Genomic DNA, 11,563 nt, shown 5'->3' with positions numbered 1-11,563 from the left:
TAGCCGGAATAGCAAGCTGCTTTCGATCATCTGTACACGTGCCATTTAATTTGTGTATTACACAAATCTTTCCACGAAACAGACAGTTTTAAGTGCAAAAGGTGCGAAAGTGCAGAATCACTCCAGCATCCCCTTAATCCTACACACTTCTTGCATACATGAGAATTTTATTTTTTCGCTACGTACAGAATTCTCCGAGATACGCAGTCTTACTATCATCCGCATTATTCATAGTTGCACTTATCTTTTCCTACAGTCTTATTTCCTACGGTGTACTGTCAAATTGTACTTTTTCCTCCAGGACGATAGACTCTTGCGTACTTTAGAGCTTAATTTTCTAGCTACGTAGAGAATTCTCCGAGAACACGCAGCCTTACTATCATCCGCATTGTTCATAGTTGCACTTATCTATTTCCTACGATCTACTTCGAAATTGTCCCCTTTCCTCGAAGACGGCAGACTCTCTATCGAGAAAAATTAGGGCGTGGCGCTCCACTCTGTCACCCTGAGATACGGCTTCCGCGTGCGACAATCGCGGGAATATAAAATATCTGCGCGAGGGAACACACCACGCTCCGGCGTTCCTCTCGAGTGTCCCGCATCGGCGTGTGTGCCTGCCTTGTCACTGGCACAATGAGTCGAAGATTATCTACGATGGGATTCGCTGACGTTACGACGCTCGCGGCCAACCCCCTGCGCTCGTCCTCCGTCTCCCTTCGCCGGAGTCAGAAAAGAAAGAAGAGCCGGCCGCGGTCTTCTCCTCTCCTCTCGGGTTTCCGGGGTGAGTCTCCGCGGACGAGAGGAGGGAAAATACATGATCTATGGCGACAGCGGTATTGTTCGCCGAAATGCGAAAAAGTCTCCGAAGGCGGTGGAGCGTTTGAATTTTCCACACCCCTTACGCGAGCGTCGTGCGCCCGAAAAGCGAGAGAAAAAAAACCGGGGAAGAGATCGAGAGAGCGCGAGAAGAGACGGTAATTCGAAAGAGAGACAATTTGTTGCTATCGCAACTCGTTGCTAATCGCGATTTGTTGCACCTAGTAATTCGCTGTTATTTAGTTCTCGGAGCCAAATGAAGACTAATCATACAACTTCTTGCCGTTTCACAGGGCACAGCGGGGTGAACCAGCTGGGTGGTGTCTTCGTCGGCGGTCGACCCCTTCCGGACTCGACGCGGCAAAAGATCGTCGAGCTCGCGCATTCGGGCGCGCGACCATGCGATATCTCCAGGATATTGCAGGTCAGCAACGGCTGTGTCTCCAAAATCCTCGGCAGGTTGGTTGCAGCATTGCTTGTTCCGTAACGCGTCCTCGCGCCGATTTTCATCGCTGTACAAATGAATTCAACAGTTGCGTCGTATATCGTCTCGATCCAAAATTTTATCTTGAATCGCTACCTTCGCGCGAAATCGCATGTCCGTCTGTCGTGCATAAATCGTACAAATGTAACTCTCGCAGAGTAAAGAGTCGAGAGAACGTAACACAAAATTACGACGGAGCCTAAATTGGCTAACAATAAGAAAGTATAAGTGGGTCGATCAAACATTTGACTGTATTCGGCAACTGTTGCATAAGAAGCAATCAAGGTATATTGTTCGGTACCAGATCCGCGTCCATCGTGTGGCTCTATTTAGGCCATGGTTTAGCGAATAGCGTGTTTAGATAGATGGGTTAGTGTTTCATTCTCAATAGTGTATTCCTACCGCATTGTACCGCAAATTATTATTATTGTAGGTACTATGAGACCGGATCTATAAGGCCCAGGGCCATCGGCGGCAGCAAACCGCGCGTAGCGACGGCGGAGGTTGTCAACAAGATCTCGCTCTACAAAGGCGAGTGCCCGTCCATCTTCGCGTGGGAGATCCGAGATCGCTTGTTGCAGGAGGGCGTGTGCACGAACGACAACATTCCGAGCGTAAGTACGACCTACATTCCATTCGATGGTTTCTCTTATCGTTCTCTTATTGTCGAGACTAATGGAAATTGTCGCTTATACTAGCCAATACATCATCGTTGTTATAACCAACAGAATTATGTGATAATACAGTTGAAAGTATCCATCCGTCACGCTAGTTCTAAATGAATTATAGTAATCATTAGACACAGAACAATAGGAAGAAACGCACAACTATCTCCTTTGTAAGCAAACTTTGAAAATTAATTTTTTACAATGACAAATCAGTTCCTTCCTCGAAGACTATTCTGCTATCGAAGTTTCGCGTTATTTTTTGCGTCAGTCGCAGTATCGAAGACAGCAAGGCCCGGTTTTACCAACGTCGCTTAACTTTAAGCTCAGCTTAAATCGTTGTCCGTCTCTTTCCCACTGTTACTCTAGAAAGAGACAAACATGAGTTAAACCAAGATCAAAGTTAGGCGACGTTTTGTGAATAAGCGAAGATGAAGTAAGGTTCCGTCAAACGTCAACTCTTCATTAATCCATAGTTAAAACTCGTGGTTGTAGCCGGTTACAGCCCGACGAAAATGACAGAAGTTTTCGCGGAGGAGCCGGTGCCGCGCGGCGCGGCGGCGGTGGCGGCGGCGACGACAATACAAAGCGCGTCGCAAAACAGCCGTAATGGAGCCTGACTTTCGGCTCGGCGGGTGGAGGTTGTAAACGCGCAGGCGTATTGTCAACGGAGGCTTTGTCTACTCACACAAAACAGGACCGCATTTACATAGATAGCGGGAGCGGTGGGATGGGGGGATGGAAATCAGTTTTCCGTGGGGTGGCGGCTGGTTGTACCGAGGATGTTTATGCGAGCCGATGGACTCGGGCGGGCGCGCGCGACCAGGACGACGTGCAGACTCCTCCCCTTGTCGCGGCGCGGCCGATGTTGTTAACACGAGGCGGTTAATCGCGCAAACGAATGACGGACGATTTGGCGTTAACCGGTTCCGCCCCGACGAGCCGTCGCTCCCCCAACACGAGTCGTTCTTCCGGTCTCGCGATCGCACTCCATGTGGGCTGATGGTCTATCATTAAAGTATCATGCCTCTGATCGATTACAGCGCATTAACATGGGCACGGAGAATCAATAATATTCTTCTGTTTTAGCCACGTTTCGGTACATTGTGATAACTTGAATAATTGTTTTTCGCATACGTCACTTTGCGAGCAGGGAACGTTAATTTTAGTTAGGATAATAAAGGAATTCGAGGAGACGTAAAGTAAATTCGCGGGGAAATTGATTAAGTTTCTTTATTCACCCGCGCCTCGGAGATTTAACTCGTTGATTCTTAGTCGTCCACAGCTCAGAAGTTATCCGAGTGTCTTTATTAAGTAAACACGCGAAAGTAGTTCTTAAATCTCCAGCTGGGAAATCTGCGGGGACTCGGGCCACGTATGACGACCAGCGGAAACACGTGCGTCTGATAACCGAGTCGAGCGTCCAGATCGCGCAAGAATATCGATTCCCGTAGAATCAATTAAGAGATTGCTCGAGGACGGGCGATGCGCGGATCAAAAGGAAATTCCCTGACATCTCTCTTTCTCTTTTCACTTTTCTTCTCCGACCTGGAAAGAAGGACCTCCCCGCCCTCGCGTACACCGGCACGTTCGGCGCTCTCGACGGCGGGGTTGGTTCTTCCCGTATACGGCGCGGTACCGCCGTTGCCATGGATATTTGCATGCGTCCAATAAACGGTGGCTAAGGGGCTCTCGACTCGCTTAGGGTAAAAAGCGAAAGAGGGTCGCTAAATTCTACCCTCCTTCTCCCACGTCGCCCCGCACCCCCCGCCTCTCCTCGTCTCCTGTCGCGTCTCCTTCGTCCTCATCTCGTCTTCCCTACCCGGAGCTGGCTGACTTGCTCCCTCGCGCCTTCGTAATAGCGCCGAGGTGTACACGAGTCACCCTCACGAAGAGGCCACGGAAGAAAGTCTCTGCTTGGGAGGGGTAAGAAGAAGAGAAAGGATGACGGCAGAACCGAGAGAGCATTCTTATCGACGTGAGAGAAAATGTCAAAGGCCCGCTCTTACCCGTGAAAGAAAGCCGTCGAGAGTTTATCCGCAGCTTTTTTTATAGCACGTCGCCTCAGCCCGAAAATTTTAGTATCCACGTCGAGGAGGCTGGACTGAAGCGATCCGTTTGAAACAATTCGCAAAACGTGCGATGCAGCTTGATCGTTGTGAAAGCGAGTTCTCCATGATGTAACATTTTATAATAACTTATTTAAAACAAAACTGTTATTGAACATCAATCAATTCTGGCTGTTGTGGTCGCTTCAAATGATGTAGCAAAAAAGACATTGGTGGATGGAAGAAACAAATTAGAAGAGATTAGCAAATTATTTGATTGACAAGACTTCTTAAAATGTTTCCTTCTGAGTCTTGCTTTCTCACGGTTTCACGTCACTTTCTGCACTCATTTGCTTGTTTATTTATTGTTATTACGTAAATACGATATTTAATTTCGTAATAGTTAATAATCCTGGAATCGATATATTTTTTAAACATTTAACTAATCCGTCTGTTCGGGAATCGCAATCTTTTCGACTATTTACGTAAAGAGGGAATTTAATGAAAAGTGGAAGAATGATCGATGTAATATTAAATAACAAGTATGTTTTTATGGCAAGTCGTCAAAGGAGCCGCGTGACTTTTAAACGGTACGAGACGCCGACACAAACAGCGACGTCACAGAATTTCGCGTTTTAACAAATTACAGGAGGCTGCGGACTCCGGTGCGCGCCTTCGGGGCGTTGGAGGATCAAAGCCGGCGCGTAATCCCGGCCGCGTTTGAGCATCCTGCGAGCGCTTCTGAACTTGTTGTGGGCAAGATTAACGTTTCTTTAATGGCCCGTGTAATATTCCATTACGTACAGTTCGCTCGAGAATTATTGCGCCCACGTTGAGGCGAAACGAGGCGTCGAACGAACGAAACGACGAGCGGTCAAAAGGAATTTCGATCTCGCGTTCAAAGTCTCCCGATACTTTGTCGTTTTTCATCGTTTTAAAGTGGATTACCGTCTCGTTGCAACGACGTCGGCGCGCGTAAGAATGGATGCGATTTAAGAATTGTATCACCTAAACGACGCTATCGCAAAACGTAACTCTTTTTGCAATCGCGATAGTTTAAATTCTATACCTTTTATACCCTTTGAAAATAACATAGATGTGTGTGGTTTGCTTTAAAGCATTTTCTAATACAATACTTCATGTTCTTTTACGCTATTTGTGCTATTGAACAACGTACTATTTTTTCTGAAATTCGCTTCTTGAAGTTGGGGAAATTTTGAAAACAAAAAACTTGGTAGGTTCGAATTTTCATCGCATTACGTAATATCGTAATGTCGCGGGAGTGCATAGAATTTTCGTAACTGTCGTCACATTCGAAAACTTTTGACCAGAATCCATTTCTTGAACGGAAGTACTCGAGGATCCCTCGACTTTCCTCCGATGGGGAGCGAAATAACTCGCGAACGGGATTGATTCGAAAACGTTTCTACTCATTTTCCCTGGTCCTCCTGTACATGTCCATCCGTGTGCGTGTGGTAGACGATGGAAGACCTCAGTTCGATGAAGAGGGAAGGGAAAGGGAGGAAGGGGGGCAAGAGAGAGAGAGAGAGAGAGAATGAGGAGATACGAACGGAACGAAGGAACGTATTCTAGGCGAGTCGTGGTGATTGGGGGAAATTTCATTATTCTCAGACATTACCCCCGTTATTGTAATGCCATCAAATTGGATACGCTTCGTACACCCTGTGGAACGAGCGTATATCTCGGTCTCCTTCCTCTCGCGAGTCTCCTCCTCTTCCTTTCGCTTCCTTCGCGAAGACGCCGGAACGAGGCTTGCCCTGTTGCGGACTTCTTCACCTTGTCCTAACAACTTTACTCGAGATATATACATATACATATATACCTTGCCCGATTTAGTTAGGCAAAATCGAAAAGCGTACGCCTCGCGCGCTTGAAACTTCCTGCTTGCACTCGGCTCTTCGCCGATCGTTACGACGTAACATTATCGAGACGTGAGTTGCGCAAACAAGATATCCGTTACGTGGATTATTACGTTAATCAGACTTTAGGGATTTTTTTTATTTCGTTTCTTTGCTCGTGTATATTGAAGACACGTGGTTGTCCGCCACGACAAAATTTCTTATGCACTGATAAACTTGGTAAATTTTTGATTATGGCGAACTTACTGCGAATGACCTTTTTCATGCTCGCGATATATCGACCATTTTTAAATCTATAATATAATAACTGAATAAATTTCGTGTTTTTTTTACTTTTTATAGTAGTTGTTGAAATCCATATTTGACGTTAATGATAAAGTTTTAGGATTTTACTCGGCGGTATTTTCGGACGTTTTCAAATCTTCTCAACTATCTTGGCGGGGGAAGTGTCGTCTGCTCTTTCCTCGGCCGCGAGTGTGGCAATTGCCAGATTAAATAGATTACGCGGGAGCAACAGTTTTGCATGTGCGAAATTGTGTAGGCGACCAATCGCATTCGTCCTCTTACGCGGGAAAGTCGAACGCGCGCGGAATTGCCGAATCGAGCCAATGGCTCGACAAACCAGTAAAGCCCGCAGGACGCGGAGACGGATTCGAAATGTCCTGCGGAGCCCCCGCTATCCGTTTCGTCGTGGAATACCGTTTCGGTCCCTGCCGGATTTGAATCTGGCACCCGGCGTGGCGGACGCGTTATTGGTTTACTCGCGTCACTGGCTCCGGGATGCCGGCAGCGGTTCTCATTCGGGAACAGGAATTACATGTCGCGATTCGGGAGAGCGAGCCATAACTCTTAATCACCGCTGATTTCACGAGAAGATAGCAAATCGATCGTTCCGGCCTGTTTATTATATTCGGCATTTTTTGCACTTTCTGTGGGAGTATTTAACAAAATTTGACACGTATGAAATTATTAATAATACGAGCAAGACTGGGCCTCCTGTGTTTCGGAGGGAGAGAAGTCTCTTTCGATTCGTCGAGAATGTATCTTGCGGATTCACTGCGACTTTTGATAATCGGGGAGGATTGTTAAATCGTAACGAATTCGTAGGGCACATTCTCGAGGAAGCGAAAGGGCCCTTTTTCCTGCCGAAGCGCACCACAGAAGCGTCACTGCGAGACGAGATTACATTCGTTGAACCGGCCAACGCGGCCATGCGCGTCCATATCAAGGGCTGACGTTGATATCTCACCCTCATCGAGCATCTCCATATTATACCGCGTGCGTCTTTCTTACGACGTAAGAAATCGGTGTTTTGCTTACTTATAACCAAGTCCCTGCAGCTCTTAGAAGCGATAAAACAGTTACTGCAATTTTCGCACGTCGAAATAGGAATGAGTTTCGAAAATGTAGATGTTAAAGATACGAAAATAAGTTCATTCGGCCGCGATACCGAGCAAACGTCAGAGGTCAATTAATAAGCAGCAACGCGTATCCGAAAGTGAAAAAACTGCATAATAATTGTGTCAGCTTTGGATACACTTACAACTTTTCTAGTACAATGCAATGTTTATTCCCGTGGTCAATTTTGACCTGTGACAATTTCGCGATGCCATCGATTCAATTTATCTGGGCGTCCATTTTTGGAGGAAGTGTGTGCGTTTCGATGACAACATTCGTCATCCGCGGAGAACCCGCTGTCAGGCGAGAGGAGCGCCGCTGCCGCCGACGAGATTACATTTGTCGAGGTGGCCAGCACCGTCGTTCCGGCTGGTTCCAGGCAGTCTGATCCGGCAGGGGGCGAGAGGGATGGGGGTGGTTGGATGTCAATGCCGCACCGTCGCCACCGCCACCCAACCCTTTTGGTACGCGAAATCGCGCGATATACAGGCCGCCAGCCGGCCAGCTCTCGTATCCCATTCCCCCGACCCAAGGGTGGAAAATCACGGGTACCACGACAGAATCGGGTTGGCTGGGGGGGGAGGCGGACGGGAGAGACGACTGGCGTGGGATGGCACGGTTTCCCGAGCGGTGGCCGAGCGTGTCCCTGTAATTAATAGTCACCGACCGCCGGCGGACGGACCGAAAATCGAGTTTACACGCTGTGTCCACGTGTTGGAGCGAATCGGACGATTGTTTAAGCGAGTGGCCATCTCTGCGACAAGTCTCCCTCTTGGTTAGATACACATCACCACCTACGTACTCGAAAAGCCCGGAACGTTCTTGATTGGGTGTACTCTACTGTGCGCCGCTCGCTGTGTCATGTCGCGAGCGAAACGACGCTTAAGAGACATTAGTCAGCGTTATCACGCGTATCAGCGGTGGAAAATATTGAACGAAATAAGGAAATATAGATTCCTTGATTCCTATTTATTATAGCTGAAAACTGAATCATAATAAATTTTCGCGCGCGCACACGCGCGCATTTATCTTATTTGGTCGCGAAGACCCGACCGCGCGCGGCCATGGGCGTAGGAAATTAATTCTGTGGCGATACCGACCTCTCTGCCAACGCCGACGGGGTCGGGTGATTAAAAAGGTCGGCTCGCGCGAGGAAAAAAAAAGACTTGAGCAGCGGGAAGGATTCGTTCTCGGTCGGAGGAGAAACGCGGAAAGGTAGCATCGAGAAGGAACGGTGAACGGGGGAGGGAGGTGAAAGGGAAAAGAAGGAGCGCCGGAGGGACGAGGGATCAAGGGGGAGGGGAAAGAGTGGAAGTTAGTGGCGGCTCGGTGAGAAATACATAATGCAGTAGCCGGACGTCTCCGACACCCCCTAACTCACCCTTCTCCGGAGCGAAGAGGAGAGGACCGTCGCTGTTGCGAGAGAAAGAGAGAGAAAGGGGATTGTAGAGGTCAGAGAGAGAGAAAAAGAGTAGGGGTTGGCCACGGCGACGTTGGTGGCGGTGTAGATAGTGGTGTAGGTGAAGGAAGGAGGAGGACGAGGAGACCGAGGGGATTGGTGGCGCGCGCGAGAGTACGAAGGGGTGCATTGATTTACGCGACCGGGGCAAGGCGAGGGTGTCTCCAAGGCGGACGTGCAGGGGCCAACAATTCACTCGCCTCGGGTTCCAGGAACCATCCATTACTTTGGTTCTTCCACCACCGTCCCCGGAGCTGTCTCCCCCCGGCATTGTTGCGGTTACTTACCGCGTCCATCGAAAACGTAGCCATTGTCACGGAGAAGTCGCGTGGCTCGCCGCCCTCTGCTAAACGCCGTTCGCGTCCCAATATGACGCCACGGTGAATGTCGGCTCGGTCGCGAGTCTGATCTCGCGGCGGTGTATTTTTCAAATGAGGACGTGATCGAGTTTCTCACGATCGCTCTCGGGGTAGTGTCTCTCTCGTTAAATCGAACGGAATAACAGTCGGTATGTGTGACTCGTGAAAGTTTAATGTCTCTTTAATGAAGTAGCCGGCGAGGTATCGGACGATGTAAGTGTTTTCAGAATTCAATAAGTCTCCAGATAAGACTGTCGGAAATTGTAGAAATGTTAACGGGCTCGGAGAGATTAAATGTCCAGATTGAAGTCAAGAATACCAATCAGCTCTAGTTTGTGATTTTCAACGCAGCGCTCTAAAACGGATCTTATTCTACAATTTTTTTTATTCCCCCCCCCTCTCTCTCTCTCTCTCTCTCTCTCTCTCTCTGTCACGTACAATTAACATTACGAAAAAAAACAAGGATCTATCTTATTATTTACAACATTCAGCAGTAAAGGTAGAAAGACTGTTCCACTCTCGACGACAGAAATATATACGTTTGAAGAGGGGGAGGAGGATTCCATGGATGCGGGGAATAACTCTGTTGAAGCAGTTAACGTCATTTTAGCCGCTGACTGCTCTCGCAACTCTATACCATGCCCCGGCCATTGCTGTTCGAGTTCATCCACCGTGCACCGGCTGTCTCGTCCGATCAGGGCGATCGGCGATCTTACCGGGCCGGGCGTTCGCCGTCATCGTCGTTGTCGCTCCGCTCGTAAACGACGCTCGTGTACGTGGACTACACACGGCCCGATGCGGCCGAAGGATATCGACTTTCAGCCTTCCCAGCCTTGATTGTCTTCCGCGTCGTTCTCTCGGCGGTGACTATCGGACGCTGGGATCTCCCTCCGAGTGGCCGAGTTCCCTGGTTTTTTTTTATCCTTTTTTTCCCCCAAGACTGGTGCGCGATCTCGCCGCCCGTTACTCGACTCAAACCTCGCCTCGAACCTCGCCTCGTCCCCTGTCCCGACACGCAGTCACGATATCCCCGCAAGGCGCCAGATTCCTCTATCGTTCTTTTACACCGTGCTTCTCTTTACGCGCCGTGCTTCTCGAATACGGTCGTATCCGCCATCTGATCGATCATCGTCTCTTTCGCGTACACTCTCAAGATCGTACGGACAGTTCGGAATCGGTTCATCGTTCGATCGGTGCTACGGTATACGTCGTCGATTCATTAAATGTTCACGAAGCCATGCGAAATGCGGAATCTCTACTGTCATTCCCTGAAAAATCATAATTGCTCGATACCGTGGATTTAAATCGAAGGAGCCACTTGATTAAAATTCTCCACGATATTACAGGCAATTATCAAATTCAATCGTCCGTTTATCTCGATTGGTTTTTACGCGAAACGTTCGTCGCCGGTTCGAGCGCGTGGCAGGTTTGTTCAACGTTGGCGCGCACGTGGCAGCCTCTCTGCAAAACTGTAGCATCCTCTCCCCCTTTCCCGCCGCGCTTCAGTAACCATCGTTCGGTCATGGATCGCATGAGTCCGAGGAGCCGAGGGGGGTCGGTGCTGCTGGTGCTTCGTTCGTCATACTCGTCCGAAAGGAGGCAATAACGCGCGACGCGTGGCGTCCGCGCCACCCCCGTCCTATCCGAGGGAACCCCCGGCGCGCTGCTAAATACCGAGTGCCCCTCTTGGACGAGCGCTACCGGCGGCGGTGAGTCGCCACCACCTCCCCTTCACCGCCTTCGAGGTAGCCCTTATATCGTCCGGAGAAGAAGAGGAACCCTCGGCTGTTCCAGATTAAAAGCTGTGATTATACGTGGCATCAGACACCCCCTCTCCTCTGCCCCCCCCCTGACCAACTCTCTTATCCCGTGCCTCTTTCTCCCTTCCCTTACTCCTCCTGTCCCTTTTCCGCCGTCGTATTTTGAAATACGCTCCCCCCCCTCTCTCTCTCTCTCTTTCTCTTCCTCCTCCTCCTCTGCCTACTCTCCTTCCCTTTCTGGTCCGTTTCACCCACTCTCTCTCTCTCTCTCTCTCTCTCTCTCTCTCTCTCTCTCTCTCTCTCTCTCTCTCACTCTTCCTCTACCAATATTCCTGTCTCTGTCTAGCTTTCTCTTTTCATTTCTTATTCCGACCTCTGGTTGCGCGCCTTTATACTGGCGTTCCTCCGATTTTCCACCGTCGGCACCACACTGCAAACGGACGCGGCAACCATCCGGAAGCCATGAAGACTAAAGAAGACAACAGCCGCGAAAGCCTGAAAGCCACTCATATATACAACTTACTGGAGCCGATTGAATGCCGAACGCCTTTAATACCATCCATCATTTTTCTTGAAAGATTTGTAATTGCAGTCTTTGACATTTCGATTACAAACATTGTTGTATAAATACTATGTTCAAAATCAATCTGAATAATAATTATTTAATCAGATTATAGCAAGACAACGTCGAAAT

General features: G+C 48.9%; 1 protein-coding gene across 1 annotated transcript in view; it reads left to right on the top strand.

The window, feature by feature from the left end:
- Positions 1 to 11,563, top strand: part of LOC105559379 (paired box protein Pax-6-like) — a 101,467-nt gene that overhangs the window by 33,776 nt on the left and 56,128 nt on the right. The window contains exons 3-4 of the mRNA XM_012007615.1: positions 1,110 to 1,275; positions 1,734 to 1,914. Of these exons, the coding sequence (XP_011863005.1) occupies positions 1,110 to 1,275; positions 1,734 to 1,914 (347 nt within the window). The remainder of the gene's footprint in view (positions 1 to 1,109; positions 1,276 to 1,733; positions 1,915 to 11,563) is intronic.

The sequence above is a fragment of the Vollenhovia emeryi genome, unplaced genomic scaffold (assembly GCF_000949405.1).
Source record: "Vollenhovia emeryi isolate VEMERY1.0 unplaced genomic scaffold, V.emery_V1.0 DF939277.1, whole genome shotgun sequence".
NCBI classification, from domain to species: domain Eukaryota; kingdom Metazoa; phylum Arthropoda; class Insecta; order Hymenoptera; family Formicidae; genus Vollenhovia; species Vollenhovia emeryi.
This window is presented reverse-complemented; position numbering and strand designations above follow the sequence as displayed.